Raw genomic sequence first — 23556 nt, 5'->3', positions numbered from 1 at the left:
TTCAGAACAAAACTTCACTTTTAAAAAAAGCACTTTTAAATGTGTCTTGAGATTGAATTATTCAGTGATTGTACATTGTAAATACTGCTACAGTTTAATAAAAATGTATCAGAGCTGTTATGGAAATTGATAATTGAGGATCAGGTTGGTTTGTGCACGCAGAGATCAAAGGAAGCACATGTGTGTGTGTGTGTGTGTGTGTGTGTGTATGTGTGTGAGAGAGAGACTGAAATGTGAACTCTCCTCCACATTATATATAGGGCACTATTTTGACACTGAAATTAAAAAATCCAAAGGTCTCCTGTCAGAGGCCAAGCACCTGCAGTAACCTGCTATTGAGAGCAATATCCTGCAGCCAACCTGCACGTCACCTCCAATTTAAATGCTATTCTTAACAGGAAGCGTGATTGATCTCAGTGTGAAAGCGTGGCAATTGTTCGGGCAGCTTGTCTGCTCTTATGAGGCCTTTTAACACAGATTATCTGCAGTTGTTACACTGATTGATGGCACTTAAGAGGCTGCGGTGTGAAGAATGAATAAGATACTTTTAGTTAAAGGATATCATTAACTTTAAGTTTTTCAAACTGGATCAATTTGCCCATTAAGGTAAATTTGTGAGTGTGCCACAAACATCACTTCCAGTTTCAACATCCTAACAGTAGCCTGAAGCCCGGTATTGATACATGATATTTAAGAATTTAAGACATATAATGATAATTGCGTATCAGCCGGTTTAGAGTTTTTGCGTAAAAACATGACATAGGGTCAACAAACAACAATGGATTCCTTACTTTAGTCTTCTTTTAAGCAATAACGTGACGTTTTGTGAAATATGTGTTTTAGCTTTCTTACAAAGAGTTAGATTTATAGACAAGCAGCTTGTGAAATTAGCTCAGCAGAAATACTAAGACACATCTGCTTCTGTCCCAGCATACAGTGAATAAATCTGCATACCAGAAAATCTAAAGCCCAAAATTTAATAAATTATATTTCATTTGTGGCAAGAAATAGTGCTGCACACCCAGTGATTTTAGCTCCGTAAATGTTTTTCTGTGACTTGCTGTTTTCCCATTTCCAGTCTTTTTTCTAAGCTAAATTATTAGGCTTTAAAGATATTGATATTTACAAAAGAATACTTTATCTTGCAAAATTTACAACGAAACGTCAGTGCATCTTCATCCCAGTGGTTAAAAGTTAAAAAAAATAATAATAATAATTAAAAAACAGCAATAAATAGTAAATGCACTTATTATTATTTAATTGCTCTCTGCTCTATTTTATAATCACAGTCCTAGTTTTTCACTAAAAGTGAATAAGTGTGTTTCCTAAAATGACTTACTATTCCTTTAAAGAGTTGTCACCTAAAGCAGGAGGTTTTGCAATGAAAAAATAAACCCGTCAGTGCTCTCCAGTGTGCAAGTGACGTAAAGGTGCATCAGCTCCACTGTGAATGTCACCTCAAATTTGGCATTTTTGTACACATGCCCAACAGAGTTATACCTATGAATCTAAAATGAGATAAAATTGATTATTTTTTTCATGCTAAAGGCTAATTCTAGGTTAATGCAAGACATAAAAATATTATTTTACTAAATATAATATACTATTTATCTAAAAAAAAGTGTTTTTATTGTGCTTGGCTACAGAGGGATTGGTGTCAAGTGTACAGATGGGTCAAGTGCTTTCAGTGTGGAAACAACACCGCGCATGTCCAGAGCTGACTGAGTTTCTCTCCTGCAGTTTGATTGGCTCGTTGTCATCACTCGCTCGTAGTTGCCAGATTTTATTTCTTTTAAAGAAGATAGTAGATTAACCATGAATTATTTAGATCATGTTCTACAGCAAACAGAAAGTCTGCCTTTTGAAGAAAAGGCTGAAGTGCCGACCAGCCGGGTCGCACCGCTATAAACCCAACCATTGGTAAAAAAAATAAATAAATAAAAATAATCAGACTTTAACATGGATTGGCTCTTTTGGGGGGAAAATGGCTAAAGTTAATTGTTAATGTCAGCTTGTTAGCTCGTTGTTGTTGTTTTAATGCGTCCCATGTGTTGCTTGGATGGGATTGTACCTGGTGAAAAACAGACTTTCAGGCTCTCAGGCATCTTCCTGAGAGGATTACCAAACATGAGACAACAGGACAACGCTGAGGTGAAACTGGGCCAACGCAGAGTTATCGTCAAGTCAAGTCAGTCTTATTTATAAAGCCCATTATCACAAATCACGATTTGCCTCACAGTACTTTATAGCATACAACACCCCTTTGTCTTAGGACAGTCACACTAACAAAGGAAAATCTCCCTAAAAACACTATAACGAGGGGGAAAAATGGTAGAAACCTCAGGAGGAGCGACTGAGGAGGGATCCCTCTTCCAGGACAAACAGACGTGCAATAGATGTCATGAAAAACAATTTAATCAAAGTGTCCATTGTTTATTCTACGGGTCTGGCCGCATATTGAGGTGAACAGGTAAGTGCCCAGCGGATTACTGTGATCACCAGCGTTCAGTGTTGAGGAGTAACTTGTTATATGTAACTAGTTACAGTAATTAAATTGCAAAATAAATGCAATTGTAATCAGTTACAGTTATTGAGAAATAAATGTCTAATTAAATTACAGTTACTAATCAAAATGTTGGTGTTTAAAAGGGGTTGCATATGAAAAAAAATTTTTCAGTAAAACGTTTATATCTTGAATAAAACATAAATTCTGCTGCTTTAGTCAACATCTTTTTGTGGTGCAGGGATGCCTTCTTCTGGCAAATTTTTGGACAACCCCACTCAGCAATGCCACTGAGATAAATTTAGTATGTTTTTAGGTCTTTTCAGCTTCATTGGTCTGCTTAAACCATTTGTTTTGGAAAGTAATAAAATGTAATTACTTTGATTAAGATATTTAAGTAGTCTCACAACTTATTACAATTTTATCAGGGTATCTATTCATTTGTGACTACATTTCAAAAGTAACCTTCCAAACTCCACTTATGTTAAACTGTGTGTATAAACGTGAAACAGCATCAAATTGTGCAATTTTCAGTTGTTGCGTCACTATTTTCCACCTAAAAAACGCCACTGATCTTAATGTTGGGTACATAACGCTGCTGAGGCAGACTGCACACTGTATTAGTGTATTTCACCAACTGAATAAAGGTTTTACAAATGTGAAAGTGTGTTTTAAACAATCTTTAGCTTCTCTGAGATAATCTAGTCCAGATTTGACCTGTCTAGGTGTAGTGGTTTTTGTTTTGGACCTGGTTCAATGTGGTCTAGATGTAAAAGAAAATAATAATAATAATAAATAAATCCTGTTTTTTTTTTTTTTGCATTTTCACAAAAAGAATATAGGTTTCACAGATGTGAAAGTGGGTTTCTAACGTTGAGGCTTTATCTTAAGTTTCAAACATGGTGTCACAACACCAAAAAACCGAGGGTCCCCTCTACTGCTGAATCGGAAGCTACGAATCGGAAGCTAACTTCAGCATCGTGTGTTTGGGTTGTTATGATAATGTTTGTGAAACATTAGTTTATAATGGTTGTACTGCGGCTTTTAAATAAATGGTTGTACTCACTCTTATGTTTTGATGATCCAAGGTGCTTCAGGTGTCCATTAATTTGTAGGATGTATCAAGAGTTGCTGGGTGAAGCTAAACTGATTTTGTTTTTCTGTCGCGTTCAAACGAAATTTAACCGAAACGCCAAACAATTTCTCAAAATAAACAGGTCTTTGCGAAAACAACGTAAGAATTAATGGGAAGGGTGCGACACTAATTTGTGAACAACGATATTAGCGGAAGATTTAATGAAACACACGACGGCACGAAGGCACACCTGCCTATATGAGAGGATCCTAAAAACCAGGTCAGGTGATGCATTCAGGTCTCTCAATAAAATGGGAATTATAGGGGCTTAGTAGAAATGGCTCTTACAGGGTGTAACAACTCCTGTTTTGTAGCCTATAGGTAACACATCTGTCGAAGGACATTTTCCTACATAACTAAGTAGGCCACTCTGTTTAATGAATCAGGGCAGGGATACTTGGCTTGCTTTGCTTAGGGGTCACTTTTGTAAAATTAGAGGTCAGGAGTCAGTCTCATACATGTTTCTAGGATTTCAGGACTTTTCTGGCATTTTAGGACATATATTGGATTTAGCACCTTTGTAAGATTTTAACACATTTTGGGGATTTTAGGATATTTCTCAGACTTTACCAAATTGCTTGGGTTTTAGGGCATTTCTAGTATTTTAGGATGTTTTTTCAGATTTTACAACATCTCTATGATTCTAGGACATTTTTAGGATTTAAGGACATTTCTTGGATTTTAGGACCTTTCTCAGAACTTAGGATGTGTCTAGAATTTTGGGATTTTACAACTTTCTCTGATTATTAGGACGTTGGGTTTTTTTCAGATTTTGGGACATTTCTAAGATTTTAGGATGTTTCTAGGATTTTACATCTCTCTGAATTTGGGAGATTTATCAGATTTTATTACCTTTTTCAGATTTTAGCACGTTTCTTGGATTTTAGGAGGTTTCTAGGATTTCAGGACATTAGTGGCTTAGCTAGGACCTATCAGGGGGTGTGGGGGATCCTCCACTGGCACTTTTTTATTAAAAAAAAAAAAAACTCTATTGTGATGTTGTTTTATACACTCTGACATCGTATGTATACTAAAAGTACAAAAAAATCCTAGTGTGATTTATTTTTATTGTGAATTATAAAATGGTTGGGGGCCCACCCGGCACCTTATTTGGGTCCAGATTTGGCCCGCAGGTCATATGTTGAGTATCTGTGATTTAGGGGGACAATCCCTGATTGTTAAGATTGCTGGTTGAAATTTTGATCAGTTCTGAACAGGTTTCCCTCTGAGGGATTAAAACAAGTGAACACACATCACCATTGCATCAGCATGAGTGCTATCACATCTGCATTAATACAGTTTCAAGTGACAGCAGTGTTTCCCCTGTTGCTTGCAGAAGAGCAGGAATGTCAGAAACACAACAGTTTGACCCAGCAGTGCCTTCACACAGACAGCAGATCACACAATGGTTCCCTTATACCACTCAGAGATTTCATTAAAGATGCCCACACACTGACTGGACCAGGTGTGTGTCTGCATCACTGTTGGACATCTAGGTAGCTACATGTATGTGTGTCTTTGTGTGGGAGTGTACTAGGCTTGGGCAGTATCACAGTATTACTGTATATCTGGGTATTTACAAATCCTGAGGGTATGTTTTTCAATATTGAGGCAAAAGTTTGCACGCACATCCCATCCAAACTTGGAGCAGGTGCTAAAATGAAAGTGAGCATATTTAATAGTTAAAATGCAAAAAAGTGGCTCGCACGCTTCAAGGCTCCAGTTCTCACTTATTTAATGCACCAAAGTAGTTGCAAAGTTTCGAGCAACACAGCTCTTCATCATGTCTGATGTGTTTTGAGAAACACAGCTCTTCATCAGACATCAAAAGAGCTATGTTGCTTGAAATGTCACAACTACTTTGACATGTTTTTTCTAAACACTGTCATAAATACAGGCATTCCTCTTTGTATTAATCTCATTGTATATAGTGTACAGCATGCACCACCAGGGCTCAGTCTCTGGCCTCTACTGGTGACACCTAGTGGTGCAGGGATAAGTTACAGAACTGTAAACAGCTGATGGCCAGCAACTAGAGACTCTGGGGAATAACAGCATGTTTTTTACATCTAACTTTGTGAATTAAGGATTTATTTCGACTAAACCGGAGTTGGTGATTGTTGAACCAGTGGACTTAATAACCTGATCACTAACAAGATTAACTGAGACGGTTTGGGTTTGTTTGATTTTGTTCTTGTAGCGTTTGAATGAATTGTGTTTTATGAGTTAACAAGGCAATTACCAAGACAAAGCTGAATTCCAAAGATGTACAGTTGTATTTCTTCATTTAATACAGAAATAAGTGTGAAAATATTACTTTTCTTAGCATGTTGTGGGTTTCTCTTGTGTATTTATTCGTCTGAAAAGCTGAAAGTAAGTAGAACACTTACCATTGGTGGGGGTTAGCACTGTACACTTATAGCATCATACACCGCCATAAAATTTCAGGAAGGTATGAAATATTACATACAGCCCAAGCCTAGAGTGTACTGTATATTAGCATACATAAAGGAAGACTGATAGAGAACTTAACTTCTTTCCTAAACTTTACCTTTAAACCAAACTTTTTCCCCCCAATCAATCACTTTTAATCAATTCAATCCAGGAGGAAGCCTGTTCAGGAAAACGATCGCCCTTGTGAAATCTTAGAACAAAAGCTGTCTATATGCTGAGCAGAGAGATGATTATCAGGCTGACACAGTTTGGGCCACCTGCCAGCACTACACTGTAAAAACGCACATTTCTTCCCCATTAAAGTCCCTCTCAGATACGAGGGCTCGAGGCAGCGTTTAGGCATGTCTTCTCCCCATGCACAAGCATCCCCGAGCGTCTAAGCCGCCCCGTTTTGTCATCATGTCATGCGTCCGCCTCGGTGATTGGCAGCTTCAAGTGGTTACAGATGAAAGCGGGCCCCCCATGCTAATGAATAGGCCCCTGATTGCAGAGCCGCTCGCTCTCTGAATTACAGCGTCGCCCACCTAATGAGCAGATACACTGCAGTGCCCCTCGTCTCTGCGTATTCACATCTCTCTCCTTCACGCTGATGAGCTCTCCCCGTGCACAACAGTCAACAAAACCTCTGTGGAAGATTGCAACGTGAGCCATCTTCATCAGCACCCTCCTCCTCCTCCTCAAGTTTATTTCAGACGCTGCCATATGCTGGCATGGTCTTCTAATTTTTTTTCCCCGCTTCACTCGAGGATATTATTTGACTGAGCTGATGATGCCATGCAAAGTATCTGAAGGGCTGATGAGCACGATAATGTCTCGGTTTCAACTTTAAAATAACTAAAATTTATAATTCAAATAGAATTTGGATAATACATTTTGAGAATACCTCATGACATTTAAAGATATCTTATTGTATCACCAAACTGATTATGTAGAGGCAAAAATAAGCACAGAAAGCCTTTTTTGTTTTGTATGACAATTTTAGGTGTAAAATAGTCGTCGGAAAACTCAAGTTATCATTTGATAACTTTGATAACCTGATGAAAAAAGCACTTTAGGGACTGAATAAAAAATATTTGAGTGGGGCTTAGCCTTGTGTTTCACTTTGGAACCTGGATCAACACTGCTTTTCTTGCACAAGAATATAAGAAAAAAGCTATGGGAAAGTGTCCTTAAGAACTACATTTATTTCATATTTATCATACTTAAAATTATTCTATAGAACTATTAATTATTTTGATCACTTTTTTTCAGGTCACTTCCTTGGTTTTGTTTGTATTTTGCCTTTTCAAAACTTTTTATTCAGTTTTTTTCTCCCTATTATTATTATTATTATTATTTTTATTTTTTTGCTAAGTTTTGTGTCGTTTTTTTTTCTTAAATTGCTCATTGCCTTTTGCATATGTTTTTTATATAAATCAAGACAGTTTGCCCAGGTTTAAAAGGTTTAATATTTCAGCCACAAAATGCCATTTACAGCTGAAATAAATAGAGCCAATAAATCACTTCCTCCAAGATTTTGTTGGCTTTTTAGGCGGAATTTTGTACCCTAAAATTATGGGATTGTTGCACCCTAAAATTAAACGATTTAACAGTAGCTTTTCTAAAAATTAGTGATGTATGTTACAATGTTGTCATTGCAATTTCTAATGTATTACAAATCCCAGGCTACTTGTTCCAGTGACAGTAAAACCACACAGTTCTGGGTTTGTGAATACTACAGACATTGCCAGTAACCATGAATAATCAATCTAACCCACTTGATTCTTTCATCACTTGCAATAGATCTGGATGCACCAGCCTCTGTCATGGTGATTAGTCTTGTCTGTTGTCAACCAATTTCAGCCGTCCTCTGGGTGTTTTGTGGTAGAAAAGTGTTTGTGTTCCACTTAAATGTTGCATGCGGTACTAAAGCCCTGGCTTACCCCAGCTTTCGTGCAGAACAACAGGGAACAGCCGTGCATGGTCTTTGGCAGAAATTTCTGTTGGTAAATGTGAGATGTTCGTGTCAAAAACATCTGCATTTTTGCAAATGTTTTTAACCCTTTGAAACCGGTAATGACATCAGTTTTCTTGTGGTGTGTTTAGACGCCTTTCACAAGCTATTTGGTCCTTGAAATTGGTTTGATTTCTCTCTAAAACATGTGGAAAAATGCAAAAACTTGGCAAGAAATGTCAAAAAAGGTGACAAGAAAATTACCTAAAAAATAGTTTTAAAAAAGAGTTAAGTATTATTAGAAAAGTATTCAGAAAATATTTAGAAATGTACAGTAATTTTTGGGTAATATCTTGTTTGTTGCCCTCTCCCTATGGTTCTGAAAGAAATCAAACCAATTTGTGCAAGGTTAAAAGGTTTAAATACTTGCAAAGGAAAATGAAGACAGCAAAAGTAAAGTGATATCGCTCAAGGTTTCAAAGGGTTAAACTTTTTTTAACACAAGAAAAATGTATAGTACAAGTCAGCGAATACATATTAAAAGACAGAAGGTAGCAATTAGCAGCAACGGCGGAAATGATGCTACAAAACAATCAAATAGAAAATCAACAATAGAGGTAGAATTATAATGGAAACTTAGAAGAGGAGATTGTGTTTTTCAAACAAATAGGAAACAAAAAAACAAAAAGGAGAAACAATCAACAAATAAGGACCACAAAAAGAGCAAGGTCAGAGACATTAAAAGAGTAATAATCTAGATATAGATTTATACAGTGTTTTGGCTTGCTAATTACTTAGTGACTTAAAGCAATTGGCAAAGTTATTTATGAATACAGTGAAAGAGGGAGAAAATCCTTTACACCTGCATCTTCACAATAAGACACAAGGGAGTGACTTTGGTGTTGTTGTACAGGGGACTGCTGTGATTGGGCAAAATGTCAGGAAACTAAAATGATTGGTCAGATTTGTGAAAATAATGCAGTGATTGGATAAAATTGCAGGTTGTGCAGAATTCTCTGGAACTGGTCAAATTTGCTTTCATTGTTTTGATTGCAACATCTTGGAGGGGCTGATAAACTGATCACTGAAGGTGTTTGTCGACATTTGAATAAAGGACCCACTGTTTCAAATGTATATTTTGGGCATTAAATCTGTCACCTTTTAAGAATAAACTCAGAACATTTAAGGTGATGTTTAGATAGCTTTTAATTAGCTGTAAACTTGACTTTTGCATTAGAGAATTATACTTTTTGTTGTCTTTTCTTTTGTTTTCCAGTTTGTTCTCAACCAAATAAACGTGCTTCATGGTGCATTGTTCAGTTGTTTTCCTCAAACAACAGCTGCTTATTTCTGGAAGCACTTTAATCATCACATCTCAGTGTAATGTCATCCATCAGCTGTTTGGTGACACGGGAGAAAACCAGCAATTTGAGCCCCTTTCAGACTAAAGGGTGTCTAAATTTGTTGTTCAGAACTGGACTGTCTGAGGCTTAAGAGCAGAACCACGTCAACAAACAACAGAGGGAGGGTTAACACTACACAAGTGAACTTTTTTAGGTGAAACGTCCTTTCTTTAGGCAAAGTGGACCACAATGAATTTACTTTGTGGCTCAGGGTGTTTTGTTTAAATGTGGATATTGCGCAGGCCTACCATTTAACCCCGGCTATAAAAGCTCCACACAACTGGATTCAGTATCAAGTTTCCAAACAAAGCCAAAACAAAGCAAAATGAATTTATTTGACTCTGGACTACGGGTCGGTTCATAGTGTGCTACAGAAATTCTGAGAAGTAAACAAAGAAACTTTCTTTCATGTGTAAACTATGACTCTTACAGTAGCACATGAGAGCAGGAAGAGGGCTGACGAAAAGCAAGGAAATAGCTGAAACATATGATTCACTTCACCCAGGCCGACGGCCAACCGTGCACTATGCAAAAATAAACACGGGACTCCATAGCAGGTTCCCAGAATGTGTTTATTTTGGGGGAGATGACAACGGCTTTTGAAATATCGCAGCACTTCAGTTTGATTTATAAGAAGCTGGAGCAGGATCTAAATCAGTCTCCTGAGGCATGTCGGAGGGTAAATGTGTGTCTGCTGCATGTTGGGAACAGATGGTGGCGCTACAACACACTAGAGAGACTGGATATTGTGGAAATTACTCACCAATAGGTTTACATAATGCACATCCAGTACTCTCAAATGATGTAGGACAGTGATACTCAACATACGGCCCGCAGGCCAAATCTGGACACCAAAAGGTTGCCGGGTGGGCCCCCAACCATTTTATAATTCACTATAAAAATAAAGTGATTCACACTCGGAATTGCTTTTGCAATTTAAGTATACATGAGGTGCCAGAATGCACACAAAAGCATCAAAATAGAGCTTGTTTATCAAAAAGAGTGCCAGTGCAGGTTACCCCGCACCTCCTGACAAAGGTCCTAAGTTCTAAGACCTAAGCTAATGATGTCCTAAAATCTGAACGAGTCTGAACTATGATCCTTTGCTGCATGTCATCCCCTCTTTCTCCCCCTTTCACACTTAAAATGTCTTTTTAAATAAAGGCAAAAAGGTTAAAAAAAAAAATCTAAAAGAAATTAATATGGCTCAAACACCACTTATGTCCCACTAAAAGTGTGTGGCAGTGTATTTACTTCCAGAGACTTTGCCTGTAAGTTTCAGTCTTAATTTGCTGTGCAGGAGGTTCCTGGGCAATCAGATGCCAGACAGTAAGCAGCACGCATCCAAAAGGGAAGTTATGAAAGTTGTAGACACAGCGTTAAAAAAATGCCCGCAAATACAGCAAGGCCAAGTGCAAAGCAGATAAAGCAGGGTTGGCTTTCACTATCACTTTCACATGCTGCTAATAATTGTTATAAAGTGTAGTCAACAATTGCTGCTAATACCAAAGTGTCAGTGTCCTACACACACATTTTTACTAATGGCATCAAAATATATATCTACAAGAGGTAGTAAAAAAAAGTGCTTATTATGCAGAGTACCTGTGATGCTGGCTGTCCTGTAGGTGACTTCAGGTAGTTTTCCACTGTGCAGGTACAAGTCACTGGTACCAGTAAAGCCATCATTACCCTCAGACTGGTGGTGATCTGCAATAGAGACAAAAGAGAGAGACAGGACAGCATTTCTTTAGGGTAATATGATAATATTCTGGGGTAACCGCTATATCGATATATTGTGAAGTAAATATCATTTACTCATCTTGTTACAGAGAAATGTTCTGTTGGGAAATCCTGGGCCAGGCATTCATGTGGCTCCCACATGGCATGCCCCGCCCACCCAAACACTGTTACAGACCAAGTACTCCTCCTCATTACGACACTCCTCGATGACAGTGCCCTCCCTGCAGGACAATGCACCAAGTCACACCACAGAAACAGCTCAGAAGTGGCCCAGGGAACGTTACAAAGAGCTGAGGGTGTCAGCCTGTCCTGGCCTCAAAATCTGTTGACAGGTCAGAGCCAAATCTGATCCAAGGAGGCCCCAGTACCTGTACATCCTATGGATGCTCAATTAAATTGGGATCTGAAAAATGTTGAGGTCAGCTCAGTGTCTTGAAATCTTTGTTATGTTCCCTGAGGAGTATTTTGAGGAATGACATGGTGAAATGTCTCGCTGCCATCAGGGAGCGCCGCTGCCACGAGGGGGGTAATTCATCTGCAGCAGTGTTTGGGCGGATGGCGCATGTAAAGTGGCATCCACCTGAATGTCAGGAACCAAGGTTTATCCGCAGAACATTGCATTGCAACAAGATGATCAAAGCTACTTATTTCACCTGCCAGTGGTTTTATGTTTTGGCTGATTGGTGTATAGAATTTAGACATCTGTGTGAATCTTTACATGCAGCATATGTCATAATGCCATAGTGAAAACTGTTTTTTATTCTATTTTAAAACTAAGGATTGTTGCAGCAGTAACAGCATGCAGCACCTATCTGTAAACAATGTGATGTGTTTTTTAATCCACAAGGTGGCAGTACATCCATGCTGTATCATATGCATGCTGCATATGGTGGATTAGTTGAAAAATTAGGGCTACATGTGGCAACAATTACTCACAGATACACACTGGAGAGTCATAATATTAATGTTTTCCCAATGGATATTATTTAAGACGAATGAATAATTAATATATGTGATATGTTTTCTGCAGCATGTATATTCGGTAATATTACTACAAACACCCACTGAATGTAACGCAAAAAAGTCCAGCAATTAACAGGACCTTTTAGAAAACTGGAAATGTAACTTGTCTTTTTTTTCTTGGGACTTTGTTGGACATAATTCAACCTCATTGTGTGCAGCAGATCAATGTTAAGATATTTTATGTTACTGTGTCACAAGCTACAGGTGTTCGCCTCTATAGTCAGATTGCAGCACAAAAGAAGCTTTTCATACTGAACACTCCAGGAATGTAATCACCCTGCTTCCTGCCCTGAAATTACATCTCCTCCTTTATTTGCTGTTAAAGTCTCGATTTGATCATGTGGATGATCTCAACACCTTTGAGATAACTGTAGTCCATTTTTTAGCCTTTTTTTGTGATTGTGAGTGCAGGGCAGGGGGTGGGTGGAGTTGGGTGAGACATGTGAGGCAGTAAACCAGGTCAGTGTCACTGTGTGATCTGATCCTTCGGAGAATAATGCTCACCAGAGGAATTTTACAATAAAGTAACAGGGGATTACATACTGTATAACAGCAAGAGAGGGCGGAGAGACAGTTGACACTCATCAAATGCCCAAAAAGGTGTGTTTCTGTCTGTGTGTGTGAATATAAGCCAGGTTTCCAGTTCAGCCGGACCTACGCCCTGCATTTCTCAGGGGTCTTCACTTTCTTTTCATTCTGTCCCTCTATTGTTTCTGCTTCCTACCGTTTCTCCCCATCCTCCCGCCGGGCTGTCCTCAGGTGGAGCCGGCGTCTCACATCACTCAGTGCATTGTGTCCACACTCAATGGGATCACTGTGGAGACAGCACGGTCCCTGTTTCCTGGCCTGCTAGCAGCACCAGTTTGTCCTCCCAGTTTCACCCTGCAGGTCAGACTAAGACATGTGGAGGTTGATGTCACTGTATGAAGATATGAGGCTAAATATAGCTCTAACAGTTGGTCTCTGTGCTGCATAGGACTGCAGATAATACACGCAAGCTTAAACCATTGTTTTGTTTTTCTTGAAATTATCCTCTTTTCATTATTATTTCTAATTTCCATATCTGAAAAAACACCTCAGTATGTACATACATAAACAATGTTTCCAATTTTTAACAGAATAATAGAATTGCATAATTTCCAAAAATATTTAGGAAGGGTATTTTTATTCTCCTACTTTGGATAATAACATTCAAGCTGAATTAAGACTGAAAGGAGGGCAGATTTAGTTTTACTGTTATAGTAAATAAATCAAGTGTATCAGTTTACAGCTGCTGTTTGCAAACTTGCAACACTGCAGACAATGAGCTGCATTTAAAATTTTGACACCCACCTGTGTAGTTTATTTGCACCATTATTATATTTTTCCCTTCTCCACAGGGTGTCACGTTGCATCCTCCTCCTTGTTGCTGTGGGGTTGGACAAACCAACACTGGCTCCACCCTAACAAAGAGAGTCGTGCCTCTGCAGACAAACCCACCTGTGAAATCTGGTCCTGCAACAAAAAACAGTCACTAACACCATCAGGGTTGAAACCTGACTGAGCAGCACAAGATAAGAGCTACTGAGGAACTGAGCTTGATGTGAGTACTTTTTACCTCTTTCTCCTTTTTCTTCATAAAATCAACACTTAATGTCAATAAATGAGGGATGAAGTTTGAATTTTAGGAGGCAGATTTTAGATTTTTGGGGTGCCAGATTCTCCATATTACTCTGCATACTCTAAGTAACTTACTGAGGAGAAAAAAAACATACTGTTTATTATTTAGCACTTGTCTAGCCACCATCAGTCAAGTTGACTCACCACAGGGTCCTTTTAGTTGTCCTGAGAGATGGATCAATTACTGACAAGTCTACTGAGCCTCTGCTTGCAGCGAGTTAACATCTCTTGTTGGACGTCTGCAAAGAGACACAAAACTACAGAGGGACACAGAAATACTACAAAGACATGCGCAGTTACAGATAGACATATAACTACTACAGGAAGACCGAAAATGACTATAAAGAGAGGCAAAATGACTACAATGAAATACCAAACAACTACAAAGAGACACTACAAAGAAAGAGATGCAAAATTATTAGAGATGCAAAGCAATTAGGAAGAGACACAAAAATGACAAATGAACATCAGAGGCGAAATGAGTATAAACAAATACAAAACAAGTACAAAGGCATAAAATGACACTGAAGTTGAAATAATGTTAATTCTTCTATTCTGTTTCAGAGGTCACAAGTAAACTTTCATTCTTAATCAATCAAAAGCATCCTTAAAGGTCTGCTATTTTGTCTTTCTTATTGACACAAACCTTGTACTTCTGGTCCTTTCTGTGCTTGTAGATAAGTAGATATGAAGCTTCATTAGATCACTGATAAAAGTTGTGAATGTGAATCTCCTGCAGTGGAAACCATGGCCTCCACTGTCTCTGTGCGCAGCTACTCGGTGCGTCAGCCCTCCTTCTCCAGCATGTCTGTGAGGGACAGCGGACGCAGCATTCGCTCCAAGCCTCCTGTCCCCATTAGCACACTGTCTCTGTCCCGCTCCGTGTCAATGGGCAATGGCCTGAACATGCTGGGCTCCAGCCTCTCTATCAACGGCCTCGGTGTCGCCACCAACGAGAAGGAGACCATGCAGGGCCTGAACGACCGCCTGGCAAACTACCTGGACAAGGTGCGAACGCTGGAGAGGTCCAACGCTGAGCTGGAGGTGAAGATCAAGCAGCTCATGCTGGAGAAGGCTCCAAAAGGGCACGACATTGAGGGGTTGATGGCTCAGGCCCATGTCATCGGGCAGGAGGTGAGTGTCTTAAATTGCCAGAGAATTTCTCTCAGGGAGCATTTGATTGTACCACAGTGATTTTTATGTTGACATATTTGATGAAATATGTTGAGATAATACCTACGTTATATCTGATAAAGTCTATATATGAACTGTCTTGGTCACATGTTGAATATTACCTGATGAAGATGAAGCATCGTATAGTAATGGTACTCACTGTATCATCTTCTTAGGAACATCTGTTCAGTACGCGGGCACCTTCGTCCCTCCAGATTGCGTTTGCCTTTTGTACACCTGATGCCCAAACAACAACATGAAGCACCTGAAAGAAAAGTAGATTTCATTTTGTTTGTTACAGCAGAACTGTGACTTTCAAAATTTAGTATGATGGAAACGTATACATCCTCCAAGTCGACATTATCCTTCAAAACAGACCCTCAAAACTCTTTAGGCAGCAAAATGACATTTATTAAAGGGACAGTTCACCCCAAAGCAAATTTGCTTTTCCTAGGATAACAAAGGAATGGCTGCCTTAACCATTCGCACTCCTCTTGCCTAAACTTTACCAAACCAAACAAGGAAGGCAACGAGTAGTAGCCAGTCACAGAGAAAGTAGGGCAGGTAATTCCTGCACCATCCTAAATTATTAAATTTGCTACTCCAAAAAAAAAAAGTTCCTTTCTCCTCTTACCTGTAGTGCCAGTTATCAATCAAGATTGTTTTGGTCGAGTTACCGAGTGTTGAAGATATCTGCAGTAGAGATGTCTGCCTCTCTCCTATAAAATGGATTGAGATAGCACTGGACTTGTGGTGCTCAAAAAGTCCGAAAAAAATTGAAAATCGAACCGAATCACTGCAAAACAAAGCGTGCATCTACTGCAAGCTCAGCTGGCACCATAAGCAAGCTAACATTACAGCTCAGCTGAGGAGGCCGCCATTAATGTTTACGTCTCACACTGTCACAAGTACGATGAGCAGCTGCACGCTTCCTTTTGCACTGTGATTCTCTTGGCAGGTGTAGTTCGATAGAAAGAAAATGGTTCCTACATGAAACTGCTCACAATAAGGTGTGTAGATTATCTTAAGTAACCAGGTCTGGACTTTTGTAAAGAGACATTGCTATTTAGTTTTTCAAATGTATGTTTTTTGGCATGTCATCTAGTTCTACCATATTGGAGAGAAAGCAGACATCTCTAAGACCGATATCTCTAACACTCGGTAACACACACCAAAAAATTGAAGCTGATTAATAGCACTAAAGGTAATGAAAGGGTGAACTGTCCCTTTAAGATAGGGAGCACAGCGCTCCTGCAGCCAGATGGATTTGGATGCTTAGAGTGCTTTTGTATGAGCATGTGTAAATAAACCAAAACAACAACACTGTAAAAAGCACACATCCTCTCTGGTCCTTGATGCCAGATATTTATTAACTTCCCACCATGTTCTCTGCTCAGGTGAGAAAGAAGACGCTGGAGAACGCCCGAATCATGCTGGAGATTGATAATGCCAAGCTGGCGGCCGATGACTTCAGGGTCAAGTGAGTGTCACACAGAGGTTCCTTTCTTTTACTTGCCTGTGAGTGTTCACATGGGAGCGCCAGACTGCAAAGCAATGTGAATAAATGACCTTTATGTCAGGCTGCGAAATAAGAGCCCCATTCCCACGCTGCTCAGGCACCCGCAGGAGACGGCGATTGCCATCCGTGAGCGCGGGATGTGATAGATTGTGCAGGTCAGAGAGACGTCACCAGTTTCTGAAGTCCAAGAGTTGGCAAAGTGGAGCTGAGGGGAAGATGGTGAAGTCAGGATACACTCACCCACTGCTGGTGTTTTTCACAATGTGTTGATGGTATGTTCTGCGACCTGATGGGAAAGAGTGATACATCAATTGGCAGTGATTTATGGTGTTAGCAGCAAAGTGCATGTGTACCTGACATGCAGATATCTGTATGAGTTTTCAAGGTATTTTTCACACGTGTGTGCAGCCGCTGTGGGACGGGTTTCATGCAACCTGCTCTTCTTGGCATGTAGAGCTACAATGATTAACTATTAATTAATCCCTTGCCGACTAATTTGATAATAGATTAATTAGTTTAGAGTAATTATTAGAGTAACTTCTGATGAAAAAGAAAAATCTAAATTCTCTGATTCCTGCGTCTTAAATGTGAATATTTTGGGGTTATTTACTCATCATTTAATCAGAATATTTTTGGATTGTGGACAAAAGTTACATGATGATGTCTTTTTGGGCTTTGGGAAATATTTCTCACCATTGTTTAACATTTTATAGACCAGACAACTAATTACTTGAAAAAATAATCAACAGATATACTGATATAAAATTACCGTTAGTTGTAGTGCTGTTTGCATGTGTTGCATTACCTCCAGTTTGTAAACTTTTAGATACAAAATTACAAAATGCAACATTTATTTAGTTGTTTAAAGCAGCTTTTAATAACAAATCTTTTTCCAGCTGGTGGGCGGTGCTTCATTTTCAATCGATTCTTTTCAACATGGCAGCCGGGTTGCAAACATACTCATTTAACAGCTAAAGATTAAACTAAAATATGTTTCTGAAAACATTTGAGTCGATGCAGTAACAGAATCTTGATTCATATTTGATAAGTGCTGCCTAGTATAACAGTTTGACAGAAGTTGCTGAACACTGATTGACATGTTTGGCAGCGGCGTCAGAGACTCCTCCGCTCTGATTGGTGGATTCTTGCAAATGCCATTAAGAGCAGTATGGAAGAGTAACATGTTTTATTCCTGCTATAGACTATACCTCTGTGTGTATGTAGTGACACAAGTTACCACCTACAACTTCAAGTGAGGAAGCTGAGAACTTGTGCATGTCCGATTATCATTTAACTTAAGTTACAAAGATCAGCCTCTGTTTTTGAGAAATAAATCTCTGTAGATCTTTCCTAAAACTTGCTGCAGGTAGCAGCAGTAAAAGTATATATAACATCCTCACAAACCCTTCTGCACATCTTGATTAAAGAATATTCAGTATTCTGCCCACATAATTGATACAAAAAAAGATCTTAATAAGATTGTAGCTGGAACATCTTAAATGTCCTAATCTTAAATATAAAGTAAGTAGGGGACAATGCCCAACGAGGTGTCCATTATCACAAATTAACGGACACCCTGCAGCCATTATGAATCAAGCATTTACTCCGATCACATGTATGACAAAAAAATTAATATTAACATAGTTTAACAAAAGACTTTTCAAGGGTGCTTAAAATCTGGATTAAATAGCATTTTCTTATGTTTTTTCCATGATCTGCAGGGATTTCTTTGAACTGTGACTGAAATGTAATCATAAAACATGAGAGGCACAAAGTGAAACTCTGATGACTTCCTTTTTTATATCTCCGCTGTGTTTACCTGTGCAGATGGGAGGCAGAAGCCACCTTGTGCCAGTCGGTGGAGAGGGACTGTCAGGCTCTGCGGAGAGCAAAGTCTGACCACGACCAGATCATCGCCACCCTGCGAGGAGACCTGGACAGCCTGAAGGAGGAGCTCTACTTCCTCAAGAAGAATCACGACGAGGTGAGATTCCTGCCAAGGTGAAGGTCACGCCAGACATGATCAATGACAGTTTACTTGTCACGATAATCACTTTACAAGTTGTCAAGTGTACTCTTGTTTAAATGAAAGATGTCTTTGAAGCATGGTGGGTCCTCTGAGCTGCATGAAACCAGTTTGCATTTCAGTACGATTAAAATCCCAAAAATAAAGGGCTGTAACACATTCTTTTTTTTCTATCAGCAACACGGCTGCAGAAGGTTTAACAATGTTCTGACACATGATCATATATGTGAATAAACACACCCTTTTTCTCTGTAGCCACAGTGCTTCAAGACAATACCCGAGTACACAACACACAGGCGTCTCTGAGTCCGTCAGCAGCAGGGATTATGTGAGTTTAGACAGTAAGGTGTGTCCAGGATGTTGATTGTGGGCTTTGAAGACGATTTCTTATTTTAATATTCATCTTGAACGTGCTGAGGTGATCAAAAAAAAGTAATAGAACAAAGACATTTTCATGCCCCTGTTTGTTTTGGCAAAATGATGTTTGCAAGACTATTATATAATATCACATTTTTACTCCTTGTGATATTTTACACATTAATTACAATCCCTAGAATCACTTTCACGTTTTGTTTTTTAGCTTCCTCTTTGATGCATTCTGCTTAAAGTCTGGCTCCCACTATGATTACTGCTGTATGAGTCTGCACATTGGTTTTTGGGAAATCCTGCACTTTTGAGTAGGATCTTAAACACAGAAAATTACTCTATAGTGTGGTATTACTACTTTTCTGAAAGAAAGCCTCCAAAAATACTTCTTTCACCACTGGACAGTAGATCAATTAGACACTGTGGCCTTAGAGTTGATCAGTTTGTGAGGTAGAAAGTAACTCTGCTTTGGTTTCTCCTCTGTAATTCCTCACAGGAGATGAATGCAATGAAGTCCCGTCTGGCCAACGAGCAGGTGAATGTGGAGGTGGATGCGGCTCAGGGTCCTGATCTCGGGGCCATCATGGCTGAGCTGAGGGTCCAGTATGAGGGCATCACTCGCAAGAACAAGGAGGAGGCCGAGGCCTGGTACCTCAAGAAGGTCACTGCATGAATCAGTTCTTATTTTTCTGGTATTAATACTTGTATTTTTTGCTTTTTGTGGTATTATAGACTACATACTGAAGACTACACTTATACTATTTTGATGTGTGTCTACAGTTAGAAGCAGTGCAGTCTGAGGTCAAAGAAAGCAACGAGGCTTTGCGTTGTGCCCAAAGTGAGCTCAGTGAGAGGCGACGCTTCCTGCAGGCTCTGGAGGTGGAACTGGACAGTCTTCGGAAGCAGGTACAGTACTGCATGAACACATGGTGCAGGTCTGAACACGTGAACCTCCGCACATTATCACCAATTCAATGAAGTCTTATGTGAAATACCATTCCTCTACTTCTTTAGAGCTCAAACTCGTCCTCACCTTCTGTTCTGTAAACACATTGGACTCGTTATCTATAGATTACAGCTGCTTTCTCCCTGTCAACGGAAAGCTTTTAGTGGCACAGTGTACACAGCAATTTCACCTTGCACCAATAATCAATCAGTGTGACAAGATGTAGAGCCAAACAAGCCGAGGTTTTGTCTGAATCTCCGCTACATGTGACCACGGGTCAGCATATAGAGCTGCTCAGTGGAGGCAAATATAGCTTGTGGATGTTTGCAGTGAGCACACAGTATTGAATGCAGAGATATTATCATGTTGACAGTCTCTAGTGTCTGTGGTTGAGTGGTGAGGGGGCGTGAGTGGATGAACTCAACAGGTAAACACAGCATAGCGGGTGACAAAAATGAGCATGGTTTGGCAGTGAATGTATGAAACTGTATACCTTTATTTTGTGTTCACAGGTTGGTGTGTTGGAGGGAAACTTGGGAGAAACGGGGCACAAGTACTCCGTGGAGATGGACCGTCTTCAGGCCACGCTGACCCAGCTGGAGGACGAGCTGTCTCAGCTGCGTTTGGACATGCAGCGCAACAAGACTGACTACGAACAACTGCTGCGCATCAAACAGAACCTGGAGATGGAGATCGCCACCTACAGGAGGCTGCTGGAGGGAGAGGAGATGTAAGTGAGCGCTGGGAAACTACAATCAGTGCTCAGAAACACATACAGTTATTTAAACCACCACCTGTTTGAATTTCTGTCTGTGTTTGTGTGTTTATTCTTTGAGTAGTGTCAAAATACCAGTGATTTTAATCCAGACGAGAACTTCTTGTAACTGCAAAGAAAGTATTTTTCACTTTCTGGTATTTATTTTTGCTACGCAGGAGTACATGTAGTTTGAGGTTATCTTGAATATGCATGTATTGCACATGCCAAATTAAAGTAATAATTTAACATTTTGTAATTCACAGCAAACTTACTGACTTTGTTGCAAAGAGATAGATAAAACGATCAGTAAAACGGTCATGACTGTCTGCTTTCAAGGGACAGATTATCACAAAATCAAGGAAAAGTAGGAGAAACACCAGAAATCTCCAAATAAAAAGGCGATTTCTGTCTTATGAGACAAAGAAAAGACTATTGCACGCAGCAAAATGTCCCTTTAGGTGGCAACAGAGGGATACAGCCAACCTGTCCCACACTAACAAAATCCACCCACCAGCACCTCTAAAACTCACTAATTATAACTTTTTTGTTTAACTGGTTTTATCACCTCTGTTTTGTTACTTTGGACAGAGCTAAAGCTAAGCTAATTAGCTGCTGGCTGTAGCTTCATATTTATCAAACATACACGACTGATAGCAATCTCCTTATCGAACTCTCAGCGAGAAAAAGAGTAAGCATATTTTCCAAAACATTAAATTATTTTTTTAAAGTGTCATAATACCGTCAGATTTTAGCTTAGATTTTTTTCTCAAGTTTCCTTTTTTTTTGTCCAACAGGGTTAAAGAAACACCTCCACCTCCTAAAAGTAAGTTCTTTTTTTATTATTTACTATTGAATTGAATGCTAGAAGCTATTTCATTTAAAATATATATACTGTAAATTCCTCTCTCATTACTCATGGTCCAGTGGCAAATGTTTTTGTTATCTTCTGTTTTTTGCTCTTATCAGATCCACTGCAGGTATCCACTGATCACACACAAGGCCAGATTTTCATGTGGGCAAAAGGCGAAATTCTGCAAAAATTAGGAAAGGATCAGATGACCCCAGGCTTCAGGAGCACATACAGAAGCATGTCTTTCCTAATCTTTTGCAGATTCTCCCTATTGCCCGCATGAATCTGGGCCTCGGGTGTGGTCTTTGGATACCTGCACGGGATCTGATAAAAGCAGAAAAAGACAAAACAGCACCAAACATTTGATCTCTTCTGTCTTTCATCCCTTTTGTATTTTTTTTGGCATGAAGTTGGTACACACAAGTAGTTTACTGACATTAGGTAACATTTGACGGCATTGATGGCCAAAGTTATTAAAATATTGCATTTCAGTGCAGCCTTATAACCTCAATATTGCAAATATAACCTTTCAGTGCTGTGCCACTAGACAATGAGAGTTTTTTTTTTTTTTTTTGACTAATCCTGCTTTGATTATGTGTCACAGAGGATCCCGATGTGAGGACCAGGAAGATTGTAAAAGTCGTCACTCAGACGATGATCAACGGGAAGGTGGTGGATGAGTCCAGTGAGGTGGAGCAGATTGAGGAGCACAAAAAATGAGCCAAAGTTTGTGAAGAGAAGAAGCAGTGATGTCGCTTCAAGTGGATCAAATCTATCTCACTATGACCCTATTTGTTTTATGTTTACCTTATATTGTGTTTTAATGCCCTACATCTGCCAAAAAATAGAATGAACTGTATTCAAAACAAGTTCAACCTATCAGCAACACGATATATTTCTAGGGATGGGTATCATTTAAAACATTACAATACTTGCAGCTGTACCAGTGGCTTTAAAGTGATACAGATACTAACAGAGTACTTCATTCGATGCCCATCATGTGGCTCATTCACTTGCACAATATGCCACTGAATACCACACGCGAGTACAACCATACTTTTGAACACTGTAATGACATTTGACCACACTTTTTACAACAGACTGCATGTGTTGTAGCTGCTGCGGTAAAGCGCCAATCACACGTTGCATTAAATTAAACAACGCATGCGGTGATGGTTGCCAGCAAAACCATACAAATAGTATTTTTTTCTAGATCTGGGTACAAAAAAGATCTAATGCAGGTGTTGTTTAAATACTATGATACCCAGCCCTTTATGTTTCAGACATAAGGTCACCTAAATCGAAAAAGAAACTCATGATCATGATATACTTCTCCAAAGATTTATCTGTAGATTTTGCTGGGTTTGAATAAATATAAAACATTATCTTCTTTTGATCTAACAAAGAAATCTTAACTCCACTTACCAGCTTTTTCCAGGGCTTTTAACTGTGTCTCATAGTCTTTGCTCAGTGGTCATTAATATCTGTAACATAGAAAAAAGGTACATGGACCTTTTGCATTAAGATATATTTTTGTGTGAAACTTTTGTTTATGTGCTCTCACTCTCATTTTATGTTAATTTTTGGGAAATGCGGTTATTTGCTTTCATGCCAAGAGCTGGATGTGAAGACTGATCCTGTGTGCTACAGCTAGTAGTTTGTTAGCTTAGTTTAGCATACAGCTTAGACACTCACCAGCACCTCTAAAACTCGTAAACAACATGCTTTATCTGTTTTTTTAAATTCATAAAAAAAACAAAGTGTAAAACATAATTTATGCTAATATACTTCACGCGCACAGACCTGAGTTTTCTCATCTAACTCTCAGCATAAAAGCAAACAAGAGCGTTTCTCAATATGTCAAACTATTTCCTTTAACAGTGACTGAAGTTTTTAGAAAAAGTCTTGATCTTGCAGCATCTACTTCTGTGTCTGTGAACGATAGTTTCACTGTAAAATAGTAACGGGAGTATTGTAATGTGCCTTAGTTTTATGACAGTAATAAACTAATAAACCAAAGCCGCTGTACAGTGTCAATAAAACAGTGTTTAAATAATAAACTTAAGTGT

The 23556-nt window shown here is 39.1% G+C and overlaps 1 protein-coding gene across 1 annotated transcript; it reads left to right on the top strand.

The window, feature by feature from the left end:
* Positions 1 to 13696: 13696 nt before the first annotated feature.
* On the top strand, positions 13697 to 22609 carry krt1-c5 (keratin, type 1, gene c5). The gene is made up of 9 exons (XM_042488339.1): positions 13697 to 13773; positions 14590 to 14984; positions 16421 to 16503; positions 18370 to 18526; positions 19431 to 19595; positions 19715 to 19840; positions 20393 to 20610; positions 21432 to 21460; positions 22092 to 22609. The coding sequence occupies exons 2-9, from the start codon at positions 14598 to 14600 to the stop codon at positions 22205 to 22207; spliced, it is 1281 nt and encodes a 426-aa protein (XP_042344273.1). The 5' UTR covers positions 13697 to 13773; positions 14590 to 14597; the 3' UTR covers positions 22208 to 22609.
* The last annotated feature ends 947 nt before the right edge of the window (positions 22610 to 23556 follow it).

Source organism: Plectropomus leopardus, chromosome 6 (assembly GCF_008729295.1).
Source record: "Plectropomus leopardus isolate mb chromosome 6, YSFRI_Pleo_2.0, whole genome shotgun sequence".
Lineage (NCBI taxonomy): Eukaryota > Metazoa > Chordata > Actinopteri > Perciformes > Serranidae > Plectropomus > Plectropomus leopardus.
The sequence above is the reverse complement of the archived record's forward strand: the minus strand, read 5'-3'. Positions and strand labels throughout refer to the sequence as shown.